Below are 26418 nucleotides of genomic sequence, written 5' to 3'. Positions count from 1 at the left end.
CTGAATTCTGGAAAGAGAATGCCTGTCCTGGATTGCACCTATCTCATAAAGATGGCCCTCTGGGTGAAGAAATGATCCTCAACACACCTCTGAATATATGTCGAACAGCCGGGAAAGGAAAGGAAAATTGTTTTATTCCCTTTCTATATTGTTGATCGTGAACCAAGCGATGACATGAAATCCTTTAGATAAATAACTGCAATTGGGATTTTTAGAAAGAGTTCGACCCAGTCATTACACTAACTGTGTACAAGATATCAACTACAATAATAGAATATTAATCATGGGATTAGAAAGGATATCTTTTGGTGCATTAGAATACTATAGCAACTAACTGCGAAGAGCTTCTGCTGGAGCAATAAACATGCCAGGTCTGTGGAGTTCTTTAGGGAAGCTGAAACCCATACAGAAGGAGCTGGGCTCATTGGGAGTGGAGAGCACACAGCTGGCCTGATGGGCCATCGGAAAACAACCTTGGCATGACCAGGTCTGGAAGACCATCCACTGAAGATTTAGCCACTATAGGCTCCCCAGAAAACTGGCCAAGAGAGGTTACTCTGACCAAAGTAGTAGCATAGGTACCCTTGCCCTGATCTTTCAGGACTTCATAGCAAATGTTCCAAACCCTCTTTCCCAGACACCCTTGCATGTTCTTTAGTATCCCATGTATTTTCTGCCCTGTTAATGGCGTCTGCTAATTAGCTGTAAAAAAACCTATAAAACATACTATTATACTTTCATATAGGTCTTTGCCTCAGGCCTGGGTGTGGTGGATCTTCACCTCAGGATGATGGTCCAGAGATCCCTTCATTTGTAACACCCTCCAAAAGCAGCTAATCGAATGGGAAATACGACATGCAAGTATGTAAGAACAAAGTTTATTGAGAGGAGGCCCGGCTCACAATAAAGCCAGACTGGGGTCCCATCAGAACCAGACACCCCGAGCCTTAGTAGATGGCCTTTTTGTAGGGAGAAAAAGATAGGGAAAAAAAGTTCCTATCTTTCACTTGGGTGATTCTTAATTAGTGGCAAGTGCTGATTTAGCTAGTGAATGCAGATCACTTTGGGTGGTCATTTAAGTCTATTATTATTGTAGCAGCTTGTATGGGTTGAGCACCTGGAAGGGAAGCTGGGGACTGAGGGAATAGGGGTGGAAGGGTTAAAGATTAAGAAAGGACATAGGTAGAGAAAACAGACAGACACAGGATTCTTCAGCATCACGTCCAGCCTGCCAGCTCCTCCTCTGATGGATAGAGAGAGGGATTGTCAGACAGCTGAACTGAATTTTACTGAGGTTTCTAGGAATGGGGGATGTGGGATTGTCAATCAAACAGGTGATGTGATGGAAACGCTAGCATCATATTGGCAATCAGCAACAAGGAAAAGAAAGGATACCAACATAATGGCATAAACAGTGCCCCGACCAGAAGGAAGTCCTACCTCCTCTATGGCCCTGACACCATCTCATTCAAATGTTGAGTTTGTATCTTTGCCATTACAAACAAGCTACAGAAATTACACGCCAGCCTTCCAGACTTCAGACAAGGGGAGAGGTTTGAGTTCCACCAAATTTGAGCCCCATCGAATTCAGGGATTCAGAAATCAATCATGTGAAACATCAGAAATCTGAAATATCCCTAAGTCTGGTCCAAGAGTTCGTTGCTCATTAGTCAGCTTCTGAATACATCTTTAACACTTTCATGATTAGGCAATTGGCACGCAATACTTAGTACATGGATCTGCTCAGAAGAGTAAACCTGTTTCCCTAGTTAGTTCATCTTCACTGTTACACCATGTGCCAGGCTTTAGGTTATAGGTCCTGGGGATCCAAAGACAAGAATAGAGAAGGTCAATGCCATCAAGGGGTTCAGCAAGACTTCCACAATGGCAATCAGCATAGGACTCTTGGAAGCACCATATTTGTAAAGTCTTTACTACCTGTCCTAGGTTCCACCTATTCTTTCTTCTTGAGATACACACTTGACTCACCAAACCTTCAGGAAATTCCCAGCTTCCCTCAAAGGGGATTAAGGGGAAAGGACAAAGCAAAGCAACCTTTTCCTGGTTCAGCAATCAACTGGATAAGCAGATCATCTATGCCTTTAAATAAGAGATTGCATGTAGAGGGTGCTTTAACATTACAGAGTACTACCTATATTACCTCAAGACAATGATAAAAATGTTAGATGGAACAAGATTCCTTCTGCACAATTCCCCAAGAGACTGGAGTCTGACCACTCTCCAAGCTGCTTTTAAATTCTTCATAACCATTCAAGCAGTCATTAAACTGCTCTCATTGCATCTACCTGACTAAACTGTCTCTCCCCTATCCATCATGTTGGAAGCATATTTAGGAAGTTCTATGCTCCACACAGACTAGTTTTTGTTTTATTGATGGTCCCTAAACTATTAGGATACACCATTGTCATCAATGACTCTCCTCTCCCCAATAAAAAAACTCCCTGTTAACAATTATATTTGGTCAAGGGAACTCAATTTACTGGTTACTGATTAAAGTACATGCCTCCTTTGCATCTCTAGCCAACCACCCTTCTAATGAGAAATGGATCACTATTACTAAGAGAAAACCTATCAAGGAGACCCTTCTAGAGAAAAGTATTGCTTCAATGATTATATTAATGTGGTTTTTCCATTAGAAATTCTTTCATTTTGAGTAAGTAGTTGAGATGCAGAGGAATGCCTTCCCACATTTATTACATTCTTAAGATTTCTTTGTAGTATGCATTTTTTTTAAACCCTTACCTTCCATCTTAGACTCAATACTGTGTACTGGTTCCAAGGCAGAAGAGTGGTAAGGGCTAGGCCATGGGGGTCAAGTGACTTGCCCAGGGTCACACAGCTGGGAAGTGTCTGAGGCCAGATTTGAACCCAGGACCTCCCATCTCTAGGCCGGGTGTTCAATCCACTGAGTATGTATGTTCTTATGCAAGGACTTTTACTTTGGGTGTAGGCTTTCCACATACATCGCACTCAATGTTTCTCTCTAAATATGTGTTTTCTGATGTGAAGAGTGTTCTGGGGGGAAGGTTTTCCCACAACCTTCACATTCTGAATCTTACAGTTTCTCAGACTCCACTTTAGAAGGTTATGGTTAAGGTTATTCCCCATTTAAACAATGGAAGTACTTGATCAGGAATGTATTGAGAACTTTACATTATTCCACCCATACTTAGGCATTCCTTAGGGGAAGATAAAGTTGTAAAACTCATTACTGAACAATGAAAAAGTACTTAACTCATACTTATAGTGAAGCCAAGCCCTTAAGCTAGGTCTATTTTTAGATCTAATACAAAAGGGTGCTAAGTACCTATGAAGGTCAAATTAATCACTAAAAGGGCAAGCTTACTCAGAAGTTTTAGTCTACTCAGAGAAGGTGATAACAAGATGTGAATTAAGAAGGTGATAACAAGATGTGAATTAAGAATGGTCAGTCCTAGGAAAAAGCATCTACTGTGATTGGTAGATGTGAAAACTTAGGGGAGGTGACATAGGAGAAAATTCTCTTTAAAAGGAACTGTCTGAAGCAGTTCAGGAGAGTTTGGAATAGTTCATCTTAGGAAACTGAATTGGAGGGTCTCTCGGTGGCTGAACTTAGTTGAACTCGGGAGCTAAACTAGAGGGTCTCTCTGAACACTAGAGCTTGCTTGAAACAAAATCTTGTGGTGAGTGATTAAAGACTGAATTTTTAGTTCCTCTCTTAAAGATAAAGGCCTAGCCATTTCATATTATTTCCTCTTACTCTCTCTCCCTTTCTTTAATTCCTTTATTCATATTAATTAAAATCTCCATAAAAAACCAGCTGACTTGGGTATTTCATATTTGGGAATTTTTCCCATGGCGACCACTTATTTTGATTTAACTCAAGACACTCAAAAGTATCTTTATGCTTTTGGCAATTAAAAGTCTTGAAAAACATATTTTCGTGGACACAGCATTCAAAAGGTATTTTTCAATATGTAAGATGACTTCCTGGGGAAGATCTTTCCTCAATCCTGCATTCATAGGTTCTCTTTCCAGCATGAGTTCTTTGATGTGCAGTCAGTGTTTTTCTCCCAGGAAAACCTTTCCCACAAACACTGCACAAAAAAGGTTTCTCTTCAATATGGGTTTTCTGATGATGGTTCAGGCTAGATTTAGAGGGAAGTCCTTTTCCACAAATATCACATTTAAAAGGTTTCTCTCCAGTATGAATTCTCTGATGTTGGGTCAGTGCAGTATTTCTGCAAAAAGCTTTTCCACAAATATCGCATTTAAAAGGTTTCTCTCCAGTATGAATCCTATTATGCTTGGTAAGATCTGACTTACTGTAAAAGGCAGTTCCACATTCACTGCATTTGAAAGGGTTTTCTCCAGTATGAATTCTGAAGTGAAATTTAAGATTTGACTTCACACGGAAGGTCTTTCCACATTCACTGCATTCATAGGGTTTCTCTCCTGTATGAATACTACTGTGAGTAGTAAGATCATACTTCCCAGAGAATGCTTTCCCACATACATTACATTCATGAAGTTTAATTCCTCCATGAATTCTCCTCTGATGACTTAAAAGGTGAGAATTTCTTCGGAATGTCTTCCCACATTCAGTGCATTCAAAGGGTTTCTCTCCAGTATGAGTACTCTGATGACGTTTTAGTGTTATGGTCCTGGCAAAGAATTTCCCACATTCGCTGCATTCATAAGGTTTCTCTCCAGTATGAATCCTATTGTGGCGGATAAGATCAGTCTGCTGGCGGAAAGCCTTTCCACATTCTCTGCATTCATAAGGTTTCTCTCCAGTATGAATTCTGTAATGTACTGTAAGACTCTCCTTGCACTGCAAGGCCTTTCCACATTCACTGCATTTATATGGTTTCTTTGTATTCTGAAGAGGAGACTGCTGAGCCTGATCAGTCTTTCCATATAGAGTTAATTGATTACACTTTTGTCCTGTATCTGTTCTCTGGTGCAGACTAAGTTCATTATTTTGGGGGAAAGAATCTTCCTTCTCCTGAACTTTCTTTTCAGAATGAATTCCATGTTTTCTTATGCAGCCCAAAGAATGACCCAACATTTTCTGACATTGGTTAACCTTAGGACATTTCTTCCTGGAATAGATTTGATTATACTGTCCTTGGTTTAAATACATGGTGGAACTCTCTCTCTGGTTATCACCTTTATGGCACTTCATAAGTACAGATGCTCCCTGTTGGGGAAAAAGGCCTGGCTCTGGGTTAGAGGACAGACCATATTTACTGAATTCAGAGTCTCTGACCTCATTAGGAAGTTCTTCTTGGATTGTTTTTACTTGTCTAGAAGGTTGCTCCTCCATGCTCTGCATTTTCTTCAACCTATCACCAAACTCCCAGGCTTTCCTCATCCTGGAGATACTTGGATCATCCCCCAATAACTTTTGCTGGGATAAGGCTTCCATAGAAATACACATTTTAGGAGATGATTCCTTAATCTGAGACCTAGTCTCCCAATCTGAAAGAAAGAAAAAGTATAAATACACCTTTTCCTTGTATGAATAAAATTTTATCTAGGCATCACTTTCCCCAATAATCTGTCTGTTATAAGCCTGTACATATTGTTTTCATGTAAATGGAAATCAGTTTACATGTCTTCTGAAATTTCTTTGCATTCACTGAGCATATCTCTTGATATGGACCAATATATTAAATTTGCTGAATATGGGGAAATTGACTCGAGGGACTCAGAATCTTTGAACTTGGGAAAAAATACTGGCTCTTCTACACTAATATGAACAATGTAACCTGGATTACATACATGTGTATGTATGTATATATATATATATTTGCTATTTGTATCTTATTACACACACACATAGATACACACATTCCCTGGAAAAATCTTCATCTGAATTAACCCACTGGAAGGAATCATGAGAATATGATCACTGGGTCTAAGGAAAAGAAATTATGTGTAGCTCCTACACTCAAGAATTCCATTTTGCTTTCCAAAAAAGAGTAAAACAACACAAAGCACTACCCAGTGCTTTCCTATACTGTGAAAGCACCAGCAGAACCAGACCATTTCTATCCATACCTGTTGAGGCAACATCACCCAAACAAAATGGAGGAGGAGGCAGAAAGAAATTCTCTTTGGGATCTATTGTGAAAAAGAATTCTTTATTGTCTATCCCTAGTAAACAATAACTTACAAACCCCTACTTAGTACCTCACTAGATTGTGAAGACAGGATTAACTCTCCTTTGTCTACCTTTTGATTGAATCAACACAAACTTGAACTAGGTGGAGGAGCTCGAAAATCACTTAGTGAATTCCCACCCTCAGAAATTCAATCAGCCAGGAACCTGTGAATCTTTTTGATGAGAACTTGACCTTTAGAAGGTGAGAAGTGGATCCTAGAGCTATACAATTTGGAAGCTGTGGTTGACCCTTGTGAAAAGGGAAAGGGACAAGAAGTCACTATAAAAGGCCCTGAATTTCTGGGACTAGGCAAGTTGACTCCAAGAAGGAAGTCAGCTTCAAGAAGGTGTTGGACTTCAAGAAGGAACTCATTTTAAGGAAAATCGGCTCAAGAGAAATAGTCAGGAGTCACCTTCAGCTTGAGTCATCAAAGGTCAATAAGTACTGGCTGAGTCGATCACCAGAGTAATATTAATTATATAGGAATATAATTAGGGATAAGACTGGTTTTCTAGGTTTAGTTAAAAAGAAGGGAATTTTGAGATAAGCTCTGGGAAAGGATTCTGGGTAGGAAAGGAATTGTGGGAGTCTAAGACTGAAAATAACTGAACATGATGTCCTTCTTGAATTTCATCTGAGCTGGAAGTAGGTCTTGTCTCTCTGCCTACATTTCCATCAAGCTGAAGGAGGGGTTTTGTTCTAAGAGATTCTCCCTGGGTAGCCAGTATTTCTTGGAGAAATCGTTGACATCTAGGTAGAGGATTATTTTAGAGAAAACCAATTTTCCCAAGTCCAAAGATCATTTGCCAGTGGTCCAGCTGCCAGAATTCCTCTTGGATAAGGTAATCCAAAGCTTACCATCTATAACTGGGTTACTTAGTACAGCAGCCAAACCCAAGCATTTTTCCTTTTTTTTTTTATTAATTACTGGTGGGAAGATTAGAATAAATCAGATAGCTTAGGAAAGGATTTTGGCAGGATAGGGAGTTAATAGGCAGGGTCCAGGGAAAAAAAAGAAGACCCCCCCTTAAGCAAGGGACTTAGGAGTTGGGTAGAGGTAGTTTGAAGAGTGTTAGGGTCATACCTACAAATTTCCCCTATTCCTTTTTTTTTTAAAACCCTTACCTTCTGTCTTGGAGTCAATACTGTGTATTGGCTCCAAGGCAGAAGAGTGGTAAGGGCTAGGCAATGGGGGTCAAGTGACTTGCCCAGGGTCACACAGCTGGGAAGTGGCTGAGGCCAGGTTTGAACCTAGGACCTCCTGTCTCTAGGCCTGGCTCTCAATCCACTGAGCTACCCAGCTGCCCCCTCCCCTATTCCTTTTATTAAAATAAACTTTTTTTTTTCCATAAGCCATGAGTTTGGTGCTTAACTGGTCCTGAGGAGTTCCTAGTTGGGTTGTAATATCTAATATCCCTCTAGGACAGTTCCTCATTACACTTAGGTAGGCTAATGTCTTCTCTACCCTTTTTTATTTTTCTCTTTCACTCCTATTTTTGTAAATAAAAGCTATTAAAGCCATTTCAACTTTGAGGAATAATACTTTGAATCAGCAACCATTATTGTTTATAATCTTCATATATTTTAGTCAAATCCTTAATTTTAATTCCTACACTATGGCTGAGAGAAGAGTTCCTGACAGAAATGGTCACTGAGGGGATCACCCAGGAGCCCATTTTCTGTGGGTTGAGAGATGAATGATCAGCAGAGCTGTGTTTGGGGTGTTCAGTGTCCTCACCAGGGCCTGGCAGTCATCCACTCACTCACTCACTCACCTGGCCAGCAGGTTCTTAGGACACTACCAGTTGGAATCCAATGTGGTTCCCCTGACTCCAGCTCAGAGATCGCATCCTTGTTGGCATCAGCAAGGCCTAGTCATGGGAAAGGGCAAAGAGATGAAGAGGGAGGATGATCTCTCATGCCCTTAGGAACAAGCTAGTAAAGGAGCCTGGGTGTCATGGAGGTGCTTAGAGAAAACATCTCAAGGCTACTCTGGTTTGTTTTCCTGGGAAGACACAGGACTGGAACAAGGAATGGAGAGGGGTTCTGAAAGGATTGTAAGGGATGAAATACCATAAGTTAAATGAGGTTGCCACACTGAATCTGATGGCAAAAGCCAGGATTCAATAAAAAACAAAGATATGATAGCAAAAACATTTTTCTTGTCATCACAATTTCAGAAATTGATTTGGGGAACTATTCTAAATTCCTAAAATTCTATTCCTTGGCAAACTCTGACTGACTATACAATGGAATGGAATTCTGCTCCTTCTGAAGGTGCTTACCTTAGCCTTCCTAATCAGCATTACAAGAATCCTTGGCTTAAGCATATCAAACAGTGTCTGCAAGAATCTCAGTTCTCCTCTCTTCCCAACTTCTTTATCAATAGCCACATAGCCATAAAAAAATAGTAGTTTCTCCTGGAACAAAAATTTGGCTAACCTGTGTTAAACTGGACCTCCCATCTTTGAAGTAGCCAGTTGTACTGCTGCCCCTGCCTATCGCCGAGGTCAATTGTGTAATCAGTGTGTATCAGTTTTCCTAATAAGCACCTCACCAGTGAGTGAGGAATTTCAAAAGCCTTTCTCTGGTTCCCCATTTCTCTCTCTCTCCTTCTTTCTTTCTCTCTTTCTGTAATTCATGTCAGTTGTTCCTTCACAGTCTAAGAACCTGCCCTGGCTTTGCTACACAGGACTTAGTAGGTTCAGAAGGACACTGAGGTAGGTATTGGGAAATTTCCTGACTTAAAGAACTTCCCCTGAGCCTTGAGAAGGCCCCTGTGGCCTGAGGGAGCAGAGCTGGACTGGGTCCACGCAGTAAAGCCCTTCATTCCTAGACAAACATAACGAGAGCCTTTCACAGCAGGGGCAGCCTGGCTTCTGGCCTATGTAAAAAATAGACTCGAACTCTGGACTTCAACCCCCACAAGCCTTTGCTCCACTTCCCCAGAATGCCTTGTAATCTCACCTGGGCCGAGATCGAGAAGGTATTTAACCTGATTGCAAGGGCTTCTCACTCTCTTGGACTTCCGTTTTGGGGCAGATGTGGCTCTTTCCATAATGTAGGTGAGGTCTTGTCTAGGCCTCTGTGGTCTAGGCACATTTTTCTTATACTGTATTTTCTTTAATCCTTAACTTTAGTAAAACCTCTAAAAAATATAATACTCCTTGCAGAGAAAAACTAATTTCTATCTGCCTCAGTCTCCCCTAAATTTTAACTATTACACCTGGTTAGTATAAGAAGTGCTCAGGGCATTACAGGCCAGAGAATCCCAGCTGCACCCTGGACAGGGCCCAGAAGAAGGAAGTAGATCCCCTTCCATGGGCAGATCCCAGGCGCCAGAGGAGCCCTCCTCACCCAGGCAGACCAGGTTCCTGTAGTTCTCCAGCATCACCTCCCAGAACAGCTCCTTCTGGGGAGGGTCCAGGAACCTCCACTCCTCCTGGGTGAAGTCCACGGCCACATCCTTGAATGTCATGGAGGCCTGAAACAACATATAAAGGGGCTCAGCCCGGGACCACAGCCCAGAGGACCCTGGGAGGGGAAGGGAAGTGGGCAGGAAGGACAAGAGCTGATTCGGACCCCAGCCTGGGCTCCCACCCTCAGGTTGTCCTGGATGCTGAGTCAGGACACACAGAACAGCCACTGACCAGTCAGCCAGCACTGAGGGAGAGTCTGTCCTGTGCCAGGCTCTGGGCCACGCCCTGGGCATACAAAGAAGGGCCAACGCAGAGCCTGGCCTCAAGGAGCCCCCAGTCCAATGGGGAGACGCCATGCACATGACTGGTGACAGCCAAGGTCTGGCCAACACTTCTCTCACCACCCCCTCGGGAAGGCAAGTCCTCCTTGTCCCTATTTACAGATGAGCAAACTGAGGCTCAGAAGGGTGGGTGGGGATTGTTCATGGTCACACAGACAGGGTCAGAGCTGGTCCCCTCCCTGACTCCAGGCCCATCCACAGCCCTTCCCAGCAGGCCATGCTGCCTCCCACTCAACAGCTCAGCTTCCCCTTTGGACATCTCCCAAAGGCAGCAGAAGGGTCAAGTGTGTGCGAGGCACTGAGGAACCTGATGGGGACACCAAGAAAAAACAAACCTCAGGAAAGGAAAAGGCCTCCTGGAGGAGGTGCTGCTTCATCCAAGTCTCAGAGGAAGCCAGGGATGGTGATAGAGAGAGGCTGGGAATAGGGATTCCTGGCCGGAGGGCAATCAGGAGGTACAAAGGCATGGAGACCAGAGATGGCACACCCTGAGGGAGGCACATCAAGCTGGATGGTAGTGTGTGGAGAGGAGAAACAAGGGAAAAGCCTAGAAAAGGGGATTCTCAGTGGTTAGGCCCAGGCCCAGAGACAGGAAGTCTTGGATTCTAATCTGGCCTCAGACACTTCCCAGCTATTGTGACCCTGGGCAAGTCACTAAACCCCCACAGCTCTTCTACCTTGGAACAAATTCTTTACAATGATTCTCTCATTCTACCCTTGATAGACCGCCGAGTTGTTGTGTATAATTTAAATCTGTTACCTTAAAAAAGGAACTACATTTCCCAAGAGCTCACTGACTTCCTGTCATTACATAATTCCTGGTTTTTATTTTGTATCCTCTTTATTCCTTGATTTCTAATGATCTTTAATAAACCTCCTAAATAATATTTTATTATTAGCGATTTAATTTTTACAGTTGGACCCCTAGGTCCTAGGTAAAGCAGTACAGTACATTGACTAGAGCTGAGTGACCTAAGCATGAGCCTAGGACAACTCGCCTGGAAAACTCTAGGTTTGTGCATCATATCCCTGGAGAGCCTCATGGAAGAGGCGGCATCTTGATTTTGTGTTCATGTATCTTATGGGTATCCTTGGTTGTCTGTTGTCATATAAACACGCTTGTAGCCACGTGGATGGGTATGTTTGGGGTAACCACACAGCATGATTGGCTGCTAAACATAGGAAAGACTCCATTTCCCCTAAGAGTCTGCCCTCCCTCAGTATAGTTGCCACTGATGCCATGAAGCAGTCCCTGTCAGGCCCTTTGGCTTTGGCTGCCCTTCTTAAGGTCCTAGCTGCCTCCTTACCCCCAGGAGGAGTTTGCAGGACCCTCCGAGGACCCCAGACATCAGCAGGGGGTTGCTGCCCCACCTCCTGTTCTCATCACAGCCTGACTACAATCCTGAAGCAGGTGCTATTGTTATCTCCATTTTACAAAGAAGGAAGCTAAGAGAAACTGAGATGAAGTGACTCCTCCACAGACTCGCAGAAGTGGAAAAAAGACGCTTCCACTAGAATTTGGAAGGTATCATATGTGCAGACAGTCGCATACAAGGAAGGAGAAAGAATGACTGGATGTAAGGAAGCTCCCAGGACTGCAGGGGGTGCAGGAGGGGAGGAGGGGCCCCATAGCAGTTGGGGAAACAGCCAGGACCAACACGGAGATGGCAGATGAGGATCATGGAGATCACCAAGGCCTGGGCTGCCTGGAAGAATACAGGGTGGAGGAGGTGATGGAGGTCCCAGGATAGTCCCTGCTCAGAGTGAGGTGAGATCTCCTGCTCCTGCTTCCTGGACATCCTCCTTCCTCTGGGCCTCGACATTCCAGCTTCCCCAGCCTGGCCCGGAGCCTCCAAGCTGGGCCTGGGCACGTGCTGGGCCCAAAAGAGACCCGACTTTTCAGCCTGGGAGGATGGGAGGGAGCCAGGCTGGAGCCAGAACCTGCCGTCCATGGGGGAGAAGTGGCCACCCCAGGAGCTGCAGGTTGTCCTGAAGAGGCCCAGAAGGAGCCTCAGGACGGGGCTTCAGGGAAGGGTTTGAGTTGAAAAAGGGAAACGAAAGGAAAGTGAGTTTGGCAGCTGAGTGGAGCAGGAGAGCCTCGGGGCAGGGAAGCCCAAGTGCAGACTCTGGGACAAGTCCAGGGTGAGGTGACCAGGGCCTGCCACAGAGGGGAGGGAAATGCAGAGAAGAGATGAGCCAGAAAAAGGAATCCCCCAAAAGAAGAAGGGCCAGGGGGAGGCTGGGACACGCCCCTCAGACAGAGGGCAGGGCATACTGGCGAGCCAGCAAAGGGGGCAGAGGAGAGGGGAGGGTCAGACAGGGCGGAGGAGAGCTGAGAGGGCCGGGGCTGCCACTGTCCAGGGAGAGGGGCGGGCCTGGGGACAGGCTCTTTGGGGCAGTACGGAGGGAGCAGTGATGGCTGGGAGATGCCCCCTCCTCCGAGTTCCCTCTAGATGCTCAGTCACAACAGGTCCACAAGGCTGCCCCATGCTGGGGGGAGGAGCCAAAGGAGAGGAAAACCCACTTCCTGGACTCCAGGAGCTCTCAGTGTCTGGGGAGAGGGGGAGGGGAGGAGTGAGCCGCCCACAACCAAGAGGGTCTAGGGGGAGGGGTCCGCGCCATTTGGGGGGGCCAGAAAAGCTTCTCACAGAAGGTGGGGTTTGTGGGAGAAAAGTCCCCTCCCCCTTCTAGGAGGTTTCGAGGTTCCGTTACCTCGGCTGGAAAGAAGCAGGATTTCAGCGGAAATAGTAGGCGGTTCTGAAGAAGACACTGTGGGAGGGCCTCAGTGACAGCCCCGCCTGCGGGCGCTGCTGCAGGGCTCCAGGCCTGGCTCCAGCTCCTGCTCCTCAGATGGCCCCGCCCACGACCGCCCACTCTGAGCCCGGCCCCGCCCCGCCCCGCCCCGCCCCCTTCCCATCAAGTGACTAGTCAAGGCCAAAAGATTTCTTTCCCCAAATAAGGCTGCTTCCCAGCGGAGCGAACCCGTGCCCGGGGCTTCTGGTGTCGGTTCTGGGTGGGCTTGGACGAATTTGTACGGTTTGGCCAAATTCTTTGGGGTTCCCGAGGTCTCTCACGGCGTGCGCCTTCTGGTCTGGAGAGGAGCTCTGGCTTTATTGGGAGACTTGACCCTCTCCTGACTCAGTTTCTCTAAATGGCGAACCCGGGCATAGATAAAATTACCCAACAACCCCCGGGCCTGAGGCTCCACGTCAGGAGAGGCCGCTGCGGCTTACCTCGGGGGGCCTCCAGGGCTCCAGCCCGGCGCCCTCTCCACTCTCCTCCATGCTCCGCACTCCCAGGCCAGGGGGGTCCCGGAAAGCGGCGCTGGAAAGGAAAAGGGTCCCGTGAGGGGGCTCAGCAGCTCCTTCCGGTCAGCTCCCAGACACCCCCTTGGAAATGCCCCCAGGCTTCCCCACTCCAGGGGTCCCGGGGGAGAGCTTGTGTGTGCCCAGGACCCAGGGCAGCCCCAGCAACACTGAGGAAGCGCCTGGTGCGTGGCCCGCTGGGTTCTGGGTGCCCGAGAGGTCGGGGGGCGGGGGGGGGGGAAGGGGAGGCGTGCTGTGACCCCCAGCAGTCCTGGCAAAGCCTGGACGAGGGGGCGGGGCCCTGGGCTGGAGCTGGTGGGGGGTGGGGCGTCTGAGGCTCCAGTTCCAGGAACAAGCCCCAGAAATGGGGGGGGGGGTGGCAGGAGAAGGGCCTAGAGCTGGGGGGAGGGAGAGCCCCTGGGGTTCCGTGGGAGCAGGAGACGGATGGGGGAGGGATAAGAGCGGGAGAAGTGCAGAGGAAAGAGTTCGGGTGGGGGCGGGGCGGCCCCTTTCCAGAGCCCGCCCACAGGGACAGGGACCTCACCTCCTAGGGGACAGGACAAGCTGTGCAGAAGCCCAGCGCCACGGGAGTCCCGAATGGGGGAAGCGAAGATTTTAAGAAGTCTAGTTTGAAACACTCAGAGCCCTTTCCCTAGCCCAGGCCCCGCCCTTACTGCCCGCCCCTTGCCTAGGCCACTCCCTCAGATGGAGCGCAGCTCCGCCCGCCTCCCCCACTTCACCTCAGCCACAGCCCTTAGCCCAACCCTACCTTACTTTTACGCCCCACCCCTGACCTTTCCTCCCCGCCTCCATGCACCGCCCACGCCCGCAGGGTGACCCCTCCCAGACCCCGCCCCTCAGCGAAGCCACGCCCCGACCCAGATCCGTCCCTTCATCCCACCCCTGAGGGAACTCGGGCCCTCCTCCCAGCAGTCTCCGCCCCGCGGAGTCCCAGCCAAAGGCGCCTTTCCTCAGTGTCCAGCTCCTCTCTTCATAAGCTGCCCAGACATCTCTGGGCGCGCCTGCGCCTTCTGCATCCTCACCTGGGCCGCCTGCAGTGTCCCTGTTCTTGGCCAAGGGTCAGAGGGGCCTTGGGGGGAGAAGAGGTCTTGGTCTCGGACTCCGGGAAACGGGCGCGGAGCTTCCCGGGGTGCTGGGCTCACCTGGGCAGCGCCAGATTCTGGTGGGCGGCTTTCCTCGCCACTCTGCGCAACTCCTGCTGCCGCGCCTTTGCTTGTACTGGTGCTTCCTCCCAGAACACACACCTAGGGCATCTCTCTGGTGGCGAGGGAGGGAGCAAGGACCCCTGAGCTCCTCCGAGCTGCATCCCGGCCTTTGTCCTCCCTGTGTCCTCCGACCCTCACCGTTACCCCACTGGGCAGAGGGGCTCCGTAGGGTGGGGGCGGGGGAGGGGCAGCAAGGGGCAGATCTGTATTCAGATTCGGCACAAGCCCCTCCTGCCCCTTTGTCCCTCCCCAGAGCCCGGCACAATCCTCCGGGCTCCCGCTGCCTCTGGGTCCCGCCAGGTGCTGGGTGCAGGGGGTCCCAGGGCAAATCTTCCTGCAATGATCTCTCGCCTCCGCCCCTGGCATTGCCAGGGCTCCTCCTGCCTCTGACTGCAGCCCAGGCCCCTCTAGGCCAGGGTCTGTCCCTATTCCAGGCACCGTCCCTTTGCTCAGGCCGTGAGACCAGAGAGCTCCTGAGCCAGGCTCCCAGAGGTCCCAGAATGCACTGAGGTTCTCTCCTTAAAGGAGCCCCAAAGAGCCCCCACATTGACCCATGGCCATCCCTGCTTGCCTGGCTCCTCCCCCTTTGGCCAACTGTTCCTGCCACCGTTCAGGGACTCAGGCTTCTCCCTCGGACCCTTCTAGTGCTGCCTGAGCTCTTGCTGGGGCCTGGAAGGGTGAAATTCGGCTAGAACCCCAAACCTTGGACTGACTTTTGGGGTATGCCGTTACCTAATAGGGAAATCTGGGGACTCCCCACGATCTCAGGATCCTCCAATCCACAAAGGCGCCTGCATCATTCTCAGCCCAGGCCCTATCCAGCATTGGGGGTTCCCTTGGAAGGTCCCCATCCCCTCAGCTTAGCTTCTTGGCCCAAAGGATTACTGTTGTGTATTCGCCCCCCAGGGAAAATGGCGGCCTGAGCCAATCTGAGCCTTCTCTCAAGTCAGGGTTCCTTTCCCCCTCCCTTTGGTCAGAAGGGCCATGTGACTTGTCCCCTGCGGACCCCAGAGAGGAACCCTGAGAACTTCTGGACTCCCCAGGACAGCGTCCAGCCAAGGCTTGCCCACATGGTGCAGCAAGGAGGAACGAAGGCCCCCCACATTCCTCCACATTCCCAGGAGGGACCAGAGAGGTCCCTGCAGGGGAGGAGGAAGAGAGGGGGCCTCTGTGCCTGCTCCTGACATGGCATTGCCATGGAAGCAGCTTCTTTGCCCCCAGTTCTGGAACAGCTCAGTCAGTCCGGAGGAGGGGCCTCCACTTCCACAAAGCCTCTGGCTGCTTTCTCTGCACAGGGCAAGCTCTGCGGACCCATCGTGGTGGCCATGGTGGGCAGTCACAAGTCCCCCCATCCCGGAGCCCTGAGCAGCCAGGAGGGAGAGCCCTAGTGAGGCTGGTCGGGGAGATGGAGGAGAGGCCATGGCCACAGCCTCAGTGGACAAATGGGAGAGGAGGCTGCCTTTAGAGGAGAGGGTCAGGCAGCTCCAGCACCCTCGTGCAGGCTCCTGGCCAATCAGGGGGAGGGGGCAGAGGGAGAGACCCCCCTGGACAGGGAGCAGACTCAGGGCTGGGAAACAAGATGGTAAAGTGAATGAAAGGAGGCCATTTTCCCATCCTCACAGGCTCAAAGAGCTCCTGGAAGGGCCGAGCTTGTTTCCTGGATCTCCTCAGGCCAGCGAGTCCCCCGCCATTCCCAGGGAGCCCGGCTCCTTCTGCAGGCTTTCAGCTTCCCCAGAAGAAGACACAGACCTGAGCTCTGATTCCTCCCACAGAAGTCTTTGATGTCCTGAATTGTTTAATATTCTGATACCCCAAACTCCATCTCTTCCAGTACTGCGGCCCGTTGTTCTACTATCATAATGGATGTCTGTGGCACAGTTAGTGGCCTCCCTGGGCCTCACTCTCCCTAAAATGGTCCTCATGGTGACTTCTCTAAAGGATCCTACGTGATCACGTGGTTCAGGATCAGTGATATGGAGGCGATGAATGATTCCCCCTTGACCAGCCTGCTGGGGAGACCTTCAGAGGAGCCTCCATGAGAATTTCCTTACCCAGAAGGCCATCTGTGTGAAATAGGTGCAATCCAGGACAGGCGTTCTCTTACCAGGATCCAGAACACAAATACACGATCAGTAATGATGTTGGATTACGTTACTTTGAAGCTAAATTCACCTTCTCTTCTGTCAATGGCCTGTTTCCATTCATGGCTGGATGCAATGGTTGAGCTGCCTTTGGCTGGTACTCAAGTGTTTGCGGAGAGTCTTGGCTTCCTTTTCATTTTTTAAAACTTCTTAAAGCATTGAAAGTGGCTTCAGGGTCCCATTTATCAATAGCACGTCCCACAGGCTCTGAAATTCAGGACATTCCTAAATGAATACATTTCTTAAGACAATGAGCTGCACATTTCCTGTTATTGGGACTCATAGGGCACTCCTCACGTGTATTATATGTTAACGAATATTGTTTCATGGAATTCCTTTCTAAAAGAACATTCTCCATGGTATACAAGCAAATGCCCCCCCAAATCCAAATAGCAGGATGCTCCCCTCAGAGCTGACAAGCCCCTGAAATTGGTGGATTATTAGGCATCCATCAGTGCTAGAAATCTCCAGCCTCCACCCCTTGTATTCCCAGCCCTCCTCCTGACTCATCAAGCTGCCGCTCAGGGCCTATCTGAGAGAGAGAGAGAGAGAGAGAGAGAGAGCGAGCGAGAGAGAGAGAGAGAAAATAAGGAGAGCTAGTCAGTCTTTATCACTCACCACAAGATCATCTTCAAGCAAGCTCCAAACCTCCAAATTCCAACTCCAACTAACTTCCAATCCAAAACTCTCTCCAACTACGAACTCCAACCTCTCAAATTCAATAAGTCCCTTCCTTTTAAAGAAATTTTCTCTTATCTCACCTCCCCTAAATTTTCACATCTACCAATCACAGTAGACGCTTTCCCCAGGACTGCCCATTCTTAGTTCTCATCTTCTTTGGTTCTCACCTTCTCTGGTTAAATTAAATCCTCTGAGTACTTCACACGTCTTTTGTTAAGCTTGCCTTTTGTAAGTTGCTTGACCTTTTAGTGATTAATTTAACCTTTATAGGTATTTAACATTCTTTTTTATTAGATCTAAAAATAGACCCAAAGGTTCTAGCTTTACTATAAGGTATGAGTTAGGGACTTTTCATTGTTCAATCAGGTGTTTTCAACTTTAACTTCCCCTAAGGCACTGTCTGAGCAGGGTGGAGTAATTTTAAAAGTTCTCAATACATTCCTGATCAAGTACCTCCATTGTTAAAAATGGGGAATAGCTTAATCAAATCTTCTGAAGTAGAGTCTGAGCAGTTTTAAGATTCACACCACCCTGACCTACGGCCATCCCTGTTTTCCAGGTTCCTTCTCCTTTGGTCAGCTGTTCTCACCTTGTTCTGAATGAACTGCCATTCTTCATGGACTCGGGCTTCTCCCTCGGACCCTTCTAGCACTCACTGAACTCTTGTCCAGGCCTGGAATGGTGAAATCAGATTGAATCAGCTTGAAGACCTTCATCCCCTGCAGTGTATTCCCATGAATCCAAGGCCTCACCATCAGGCTGGCCACCCAGGAGCCAGGACAGCTCTCCTGCCCTGAGAATGCAGGTTGGCGCCAAGACAGGACTCTGGACACATCCAAGCTGGCCCTGTAGGCCCAAACCTAAGGCCACAGAATTCCTGGGCACAGGTTTACCAGGTGCCCACCCCACCAGACCTGCATCCATGAGGAAGATGGGGAAACTAAGGAAGAAGCAAAGGGTATTTGAGTGTATTCTCAGCAGAACAAGTGTGCATGTGGGCATCTCTCCCCTAAGGACCGAGGTCAGATTCTGGGGACCAAAAGGGTCAGGAAGAGAGAAAGTCAGAGACCTCCAGTCATACTGCAAGACATTCTCTTTTCTTTATATTGCTAAAGCTTAGCACAGTGCTTGGCCTGTAGCTGGTGCTCCAGAAATATTTGACTGACTGACTCTCTAATGCCCCAATGAGTACACACTGCTCGGGTTTTTTGACCAGTCCTGTGAATTTCTCAGCCTAGCAAGTATCTGCTTTAGAACTTGTTCTGCCAAAGTGAATTTCCCCACTCTCCAAACTTATCCTCTGAAGCTTGCCTGGGCCCCTTAGTGAGTTGGCGCCATCCACACATGTAAGCCTGGGTCACAGATGGAATCTGAGCTGATGTCTCTAACTACTTTACCACACTGTCTCTACTCCAGAGAATAGTCTTGTCACACCCAGCCAGGAACAGCTGACTTACAGTCTCTTGACCACCTCTTTCTATGGCTCTCCTCAGGGTCCTTCAGGCTGGGAATGTTCTCTCTCCACGTCCTGTTTCCTGACTTTCTGGAAGCCTCAGATCACACCCAGCCCAAGCGGGAGGGCTTTCCTGGTACCACCATGGGCTGGTGACTGGGATGAGCTTCCTCCCTGGACTCTATGTCTCCCTTTGATGCACCTACCTAGTTTCAGGTGGCCTCTGAATCACTGTAAAGGCTTCAAGGGAAGGGGGTGTTTTTGCTGTCCTCTGAACTTCTGGGATTTGTTATTATTCAATCTTGTCCAACTCTTCCTGACCTCATTTGGAGTTTTCTTGGTAAAGACACTGAAGAGGTTTGACATTTCCTTCTCCAGCTAAGTTTACAGATGTGGAATTGAGGCAGTTAAGGGCTGATAGCTGATCAACAGCTGATACCTGATGCCAGATCTAAACTCAAGAAGACGAGCCTGACTAACTCAAGGTCCAGCACTCTACCCACTGTACACTCTATCCTGGGCCACCACAGTTTAAAAAAAATTTTTAAGGCTTTTAAATTTTAATTTAAAAAAATTTTTAACAATTATGGTCAACAGTAAACAATGTTTTTGGTGATTCAGTTGCGTCAGACTCTTTGGGATCCTGTGGCCTTTATCCATGGGGTTTCCTTGGAAAGGATAGTAGAGTGTGTTGTCATTTCCTTTTCCAGTGTGACCTCATTTTACAAGCTTAACTGAGTCAAATAATGGTAAAGTGACTTACCAATGTAACAGTTAAAATTTGTTTCTCTGCTAAAGATATTATACTTTTTTAGAGGTTTATTAAAGATTAAAATACAAAATAAGAAAGCACGTGTCTAGGCCCAGAGAGCCCATTCACAACCACTCACTCTACATCCTGCCTGGTCGAGCCGCATGTACCCAGATGCAGAAGCCAAGAGAGTGAGCAGTAGGCGGAGTCCCCTTTAAATAATAATTTGTGATCTCGCATAGGTGAGATTAGAGAGAATTCTGAGAGCTAGAGCAAGGACTTCTGGGGATTGAAGTCCGGGGTTCAAATCTCCATTTTTACATTCCTCAGTGTTAGCATTTGGGAAAAAAAAGTTTCCCCAAAGGATCATGAAAACATACTCAATTTACGGATTACAAAAATTTGAGTATAAGAGAAGGAAAAAAAAATAATTGCTAGACGCATTGACAAAAAGCCAGTTAGGGGGCAGTCCCCTTTGGCATAAGAGTGTACATTCAAAATAAATGTTCAATCAACTACACCCAAAGTCCATTCTTGATCTTCTTGTGCAGCTTGTGGTCTAGAGGCTTCTTCATGGTGTCTTCTCCAAACAGTTCAGTTTCTGGATTCAGAGAGGTAAGATCTTTTTTACCTAAAATTCTTCTTAAAAGGAATATAAACCTTGCATTTAAAATAATATTATTTTTACATTCCCCCATTAAGAGGGTGATTGAAAAACACAAAATCACTTAGGGATGCATGGCTGAGTTATATGAGGTATATGAATCAATTGGCAAGAGAAATTAAAAAGACATCAGAAAAATCCAAATAAAAAAAGAATTACTGGATGAAAATATAGACTACCAAAGTCTTATGTGTAAAAATTCTAAGTAAAGGAAAAATAAATCTATAACAGGTCCTTGAATCAGGGCCCAGTTAAAATGATCTAAGCAATGATGCATTTACCCAGTCAGTAGCCAGGATTACAGAAATTTTGCCACACTATGAAAGACAGAAAAGGGACCAGATTATAGGAGCCAAGTAGGAGCCAAGTTTGGGGATTCTTGTCTGTATTTTCAGAGTGAGTGTGGACACAAGGAAGGCCTATGTCTTAACAAATGTTAAACATCACAACCCTGAGTCTTCACACTAATATATCCTGTCTGCTCTTTCATGGCACTAATCATGTTTAGCTTTGTGCTTCATTGGCCCTGTGAAATGACTCTTTTGTGTATATCTTGTCCTGGAATCAGACAGAATCATTAAGCAGAGTCCCATAATTTTGTTAAACAATTTGTGGCATCATTTTTATAGTCTCAAGCTTTTGCGGTATGCATTGACATTATAGCAAATGTATTTTAAAATTATAGTACTGCAAAATCAAAAAAGCTAAAGAAAATCTTAATGCTGGTGACATGTGCTTCAAATATAAAAAGGAGAGAAAAAATACTGAAATAGTATATTGCACATGCAAGAAAAATATAATAAAAGAGTTTTAAAAATTCAAAAATGTAGTTTATAATCACTGACACACTGTGTCAGCTAAGAAAATATAGAATACAAGGTTTCTCACCAAAAATGTGATCCATTTCCTCTTCATATCTGGCCATGATCCACTGTGAGTGCAAGGCAAATGAATTGGACAGCAGTACAAATATGTAGTTATCAATATCCCCAAAATTTTCAATAGCCCAGTTAATTACAATAGCAAACAAACACACTGTCATTTTTACAAGAGTTGCTGTATGGCATTTTTAAAAGCCTATAAACTGATGGATATTTCTCACAATTTTTACAAACATAGCAAATCTTTCAACCTTGGCAAACATATTTTTAAACAAAGTAAAACTTATTTTGGGTTTAGAACATCATCAAAAAAAAATCTAGATATCATTCTGGGGGAACTAAAATGGTGAGCTGAAGAGTTATAAATGAGAGATGCTCCTTTTTTTGGAGGCTTCTAGGGGTACAAATGCTCTGGGATTAACTACCCAACTTCCATTCACATTTTTATAAATGCGGGAAGGTTGGGGGTTATAATTGTATTTCACTTCAGCTACTAGAATGGGCCTTGCCTCATGGTAAGAGTAGGCAAAAATGACCAGAGATTGTTAAGTAAAATCCTAAAAATCATATCTAAAAACCAATTAAAATCCATTTGAGATATGTAGCTCATTAAATTTTCCAAAGGTTGTTGTAGCACTTTTCTGATGGAGTCCATCTATCCTCTATGTGACAATTTACAAAGTCGAAAATAGAAAAGCTGCTTTTTTAAAAAATTGTTTAAATTTTATTTGGTCATTTCCAAACATTATTCATTGGAAACAAAGATTATTTTCTTTTCCTTCCAACCTCCCCCCCTACCCCCCACCACTTCTCCCATAGCCGACGCGCGATTCCACTGGGTATCACATGCGTTCTTGATTCAAACCCATTTCCATGTTGTTGGTATTTGCATTAGAGTGTTCATTTAGAGTCTCTCCTCAGTCATATCCCCTCAACCCCTGTAGTCAAGCAGTTGCTTTTCATTGGTGTTTTTACTCCCACAGTTTATCTTCTGCTTGTGCATAGTGTTTTTTAGATCCCTGCAGATTGTTCAGGGACATTGCATTGACACTAATGGAGAAGTCCATTACCTTCAATTGTACCACAATGTATCAGTCTCTGTGTACAATGTTTTCCTGGTTCTGCTCCTTTCGCTCTGCATCACTTCCTGGAGGTTGTTCCAGTCTCCATGGAATTCCTCCACTTTATTATTCCTTTTTGCACAATAGTATTCCATCACCATCAGATACCACAATTTGTTCAGCCATTCCCCAATTGATGGGCATCCTCTCATTTTCCAATTTTTGGCCACCACAAAGAGTGCAGCTATGAATATTCTTGTACAAGTCTTTTTCCTTATTATCTCTTTGGGGTACAAACCCAGCAGTGCTATGGCTGGATCAAAGGGCAGAAAGTCTCTTATCGCCCTTTGGGCATAGTTCCAAATTGCCCTCCAGAATGGTTGGATCAATTCACAACTCCACCAACAATGAATCAGTGTCCCTACTTTGCCACATCCCCTCCAGCATTCATTACTTTCCATAGCTGTTATGTTAGCCAATCTGCTAGGTGTGAGGTGATACCTCAGAGTTGTTTTGATTTGCATCTCTCTGATTATACGAGATATAGAACACTTTTTCATGTGCTTATTAATAGTTTTGATTTCTTTGGCTGAGAACTGCCTGTTCATGTCCCTTGTCCATTTATTAATTGGAGAATGGCTTGATTTTTTGTACAATTGATTTAGCTCTTTGTAAATTTGAGTAATTAAACCTTTGTCAGAGGTTTTTATGAAGATTGTTTCCCAATTTGTTGCTACCTTCTGATTTTAGTTACATTGGTTTTGTTTGTACAAAAACTTTTTAATTTGATGTAATCAAAATTATTTATTTTACATTTTGTAACTCTTTCTAAGTCTTGCTTGGATTTAAAATCTTTCCCTTCCCAAAGGTCTGACATGTATCTGCTTTTTTTTTAATATGGGCTTACTCAATGTTTGTTCAGTATGGTTATAGGGGGAAAGCAACATAATTGAACAGTAGTTAAAAAACCAGTACATTAAAATGATTCAGTGTAACAGAGTAGTATGGAATGCAGTAATATATGAACTTAAAATCACAAAGTTAAACTTTAAACAAAACAATCAGCAAAATGCAATGAATACAGAGATTTTCATAACACATTGGAGTCTGAAATGCCTTAAAAATATAACCTCCAGTTAAAGTTCCTTGGGTTTTTAAACCATTTATATGCCTATTGTCAGAATGCAGAAGATTGGTAAGGGCTAGGCAATGGGGTTTAAGTGACCCATCCAGGGCCACACAGCTGGGAAGTATCTGAGGCCAGATTTCAACTGAGGACCTCCCATCTCTAGGCCTGGCTCTCAATTCACTGAGCCACCCAGTTGCCTCCCCAAAGTTGGCTAGAGAGTTGCAGGGAGCTGAATTTTTCCCCTGAAGTAACAGAATCAGTGCACTCAGACGATATCCTCTTAAAGTAGCCATGCTTTTAAGTTCCTGTTTGGAAAAGCCTCTACCTTCTTTCCCTTTCTTTCTCCCCTCCTGTGATCCCCTGCCCCCAGTCCACGTGGAGGCTAATAGTAGCCTAAGGGAAAATTATCCAGCTGGTTTTTGATCCTGAAGAAATTGGGTCTGCTACCAGCAGCCTGGGTCCTGGGGCGATCTGCTCCGAGGCTAGGGTCTGCTGGGGCCAGGCGGGTGGATCACCAGGTGATTGAGATTTGGGTCTGGATTTCTGGCCAAGCCAGGCTGGCCCAGGCTGGGACCAAGTGAGCAGCAATCTGGGTCAAAAAGCAAGCAGGTCTGGAGCGAATGGCTGCAGGCAGGCAGGCAGGGCCAGGAGCCGGGAGCTGGGAGCCGGGAGCCAGGAGCCAGGAGCCAGGAGCCAGGAGCCAGGATGAATCAAGAGGCTGGCTAAAAAGCCTTGGAGTTAAAAAAATCTAGGCAGTAGCTGAACTTAGTAAAGATTTAGGAAAGTTAAAAAGATTGAGGGTATTTTGTCACAACCCACGTGGTTCACCGTAACTGTAACAGTTAACATTTGTTTCTCTGCTAAAGGTATTATACTTTTTAGAGGTTTATTAAAGATTAAAATACAAAATAAGAAAACATGTTTCTAGGCCCAGAGAGCCCATTCACAACCACTCACTCTACATCCTGCCTGGTTGAGCTGCCTGTACCCAGATGCAGAAGCCAAGAGAGTGAGCAGTAGGTGGAGTCCCCTTTAAATAATAATTTGTGATCTTGCATAGGTGAGATTAGAGAGAATTCTGATAGCTAGAGCAAGGACTTCTGAGAATTGAAGTCCGGGGTTCAAATGTCCATTTTTATACCAAGGGTTATGCACACAGTACTTGTCTGTGATTGAGTTTGAACTCAGATTTTCCTGATACTATCCAGTTCTAACCACTGATCACTCCCCCCAACAGCCCATCCTGTCCTTAACATGATGCTAACTGTTGGATAGGCTGCTGGTCTACATCACAGAAGGCACTGGCTACACCAAGACAAAACAATCTCCAACCCAAAGGAATTTTCATTGTCCTGGTATAGAGAAAGAAACAAATTAAAGATGATTTGAGGAAGCAGACTGATTACAGGCATCAGGAAAGCTGTCCAAGGAGGTTGGCCCTATAGACTGTCTATAAACAAGAGCCTTTGACCTGCAATTAGAAGTCTTTGAGTTCAAATCCTGCCTTAGACACTTACTATGTGACCCTGAGTAAGTCACTTAGCCTGCTTCATTTTCCTCCCCTGTAATATAGGGCTCATAATGGCACCTATCCCAGGACTGTTAGGAGCAACAAATGTCTGTAATGCCCTTAGCCCATGTCCTAAGTTCTACCTCTTCTTTCTTCTTGTAAACCTTAAAATTTCTTAGACTTATAAATGTTGGAAATTTCACCATTGGGAAATTTCATACTTGGAAAATTTCTTACTGATAGTCTATTGGAATGTGAACCCCATTGGCATGGGAGGTTCCTTCTCCTCCCTTCTTAAGATTACTTTAGGACAGAAACATTTTGCTGAACAATGGAAAGGGCTTTGACCTATGCTTAAGCACAGAACAGGAATTTCTTTGAGTCATGATTGATTTTAGAATTGATACAATAGAGATACTTGGAATGACAGAATCAGGTCTTGGAAAATACAATTTCCACCCCACTCAGTCCTAACAGGATTTAGGAAGGGCTGCAGCATAGATAAAAATTTAATTATTTGAGAATATGACCTCCAACAGACATATGCAAAGCCCAGACCTTTGGGTGGTCCTGGGTTAAGCTAGAGCCACCATTGGCACAGGGAAAATGATGGACAGTGATTGGTAGATGTGAGAACTGAGGGGGGTGGGTTGGAGAGTTTTGGCGCTGAGACTGTTTCTCCATTTTGGTCACGTGAGTAATAGGGACTGATCTCTTTTCTTTGCCCCAGCCATCTAAGGGCTTGGGCCTTTTGGCCCAGCCTAAACAGAAGGGGTAGTTAAGCCCTATTCCCTTCTCTCCCCTTTCTCTCTCCCTCTCTCTCTCTATCTCTAATTCCTTTCTTCCTCCTGTCTGTAATTAAACTCTATAAAAGGTTGATGGCTGACTTGAGTTTTCATTTAGGAATTACATAGCTGAATTCCTTGGCGACCTTAAATTAATATATATCAGTCTTTTAAAAGTGATTTCCTTGTCACATTCTTGAGATCCACATTTGACCACCCATTCCCTCAGGAAATCCCTAACTTCCCTCAAAAGGACGTAGGGGGAAAGGATAATACCAAGCTACCTTTTCCTGGCTCATCAACTAATTGGATAAGCTGACCATTTATGGCTTTAATAACAAAAGATTCCATGGAGATGGTGCTTTAATGATGGGGAAATCAGTCAGTATTCTGGCTACTTGTGAAAGTACATTCCTCCTTTGCCTTTCTAGTCAATGACCCCTCTAATGAGAATATAGGATCCTCCAGCATCTCCTATATAATGAACCTGTGGGTGGTGACCTGAGAAGGAGATTGGAGGCTATAGGAATATGGATGAATAGGTTATGCAGTTATAGGGAGAGATGCAGGAATAAAGACTCAGAGACCACAAGTTAAAAAACTTGGGAGTTGTGAGCTCCATAATTACCTCTCTAGAGGATGATAACAAGTGGAGAAATTATAAGTATGAGAAACAAGAGAACAGGAGGGGAGTCAATAACTCCAGGATATCCCCCATGGTCCAGGTAGCCAAGAGATTAATGGGAGATATGTGGTGCAACTGCGTTACATGAATCAGTCAGACATGAGGAGCATTATAGGCCATAGCATGATTAAGAGATGCAAGAAGCAAGAGCAAGAGGTGTAAGAGAAGAGGAGGCTTGCACATGTTCCCCAGTTTTTATTGGAGATTTTAAGAATG

General features: G+C 45.9%; 1 protein-coding gene across 2 annotated transcripts; it reads right to left on the bottom strand.

Annotated features, from left to right (window-relative positions):
* Positions 1-862: 862 nt before the first annotated feature.
* LOC103095131 (zinc finger protein OZF-like) lies at positions 863-13889 on the bottom strand. 2 transcript variants are annotated; one of them, XM_016432996.2, is made up of 5 exons: positions 13780-13889; positions 13164-13254; positions 9528-9654; positions 7946-8041; positions 863-5484 (listed from the first exon to the last, which is right to left on the bottom strand). In XM_016432996.2, exons 2-5 carry the CDS (start codon positions 13212-13214, stop codon positions 3971-3973), a joined length of 1788 nt encoding a protein of 595 aa, XP_016288482.1. In that variant the 5' UTR covers positions 13215-13254; positions 13780-13889; the 3' UTR covers positions 863-3970. The 2 variants fall into 2 exon arrangements, with proteins under 2 accessions (XP_016288482.1, XP_056676381.1); XM_056820403.1 differs by lacking the exons at positions 9528-9654; positions 13164-13254; positions 13780-13889 and adding an exon at positions 8456-9520.
* Positions 13890-26418: the final 12529 nt, after the last annotated feature.

The sequence above is a fragment of the Monodelphis domestica genome, chromosome 3 (genome assembly GCF_027887165.1).
Source record: "Monodelphis domestica isolate mMonDom1 chromosome 3, mMonDom1.pri, whole genome shotgun sequence".
In the NCBI taxonomy this organism is placed as follows: domain Eukaryota; kingdom Metazoa; phylum Chordata; class Mammalia; order Didelphimorphia; family Didelphidae; genus Monodelphis; species Monodelphis domestica.
Note: the sequence above shows the minus strand (reverse complement) of the source record. Positions and strands in the feature narration are given on the sequence as shown.

What these genes read in the sequence shown, in the direction of transcription:
- LOC103095131 (XM_016432996.2), bottom strand. Translation starts at nt 13,214, where the DNA reads ATGGAGGAGAGTGGAGAGGGCGCCGGGCTGGAGCCCTGGAGGCCCCCC. An exon ending in AGCCCTGGAGGCCCCCCGAG is followed by an intron (nt 9,655 to 13,163) that starts GTAAGCCGCAGC and finishes ATGTTGTTTCAG; the next exon opens with GCCTCCATGACATTCAAGGA. An exon ending in CCTAAGAACCTGCTGGCCAG is followed by an intron (nt 5,485 to 7,945) that starts GTGAGTGAGTGA and finishes TCTTTCTTTCAG; the next exon opens with ATTGGGAGACTAGGTCTCAG.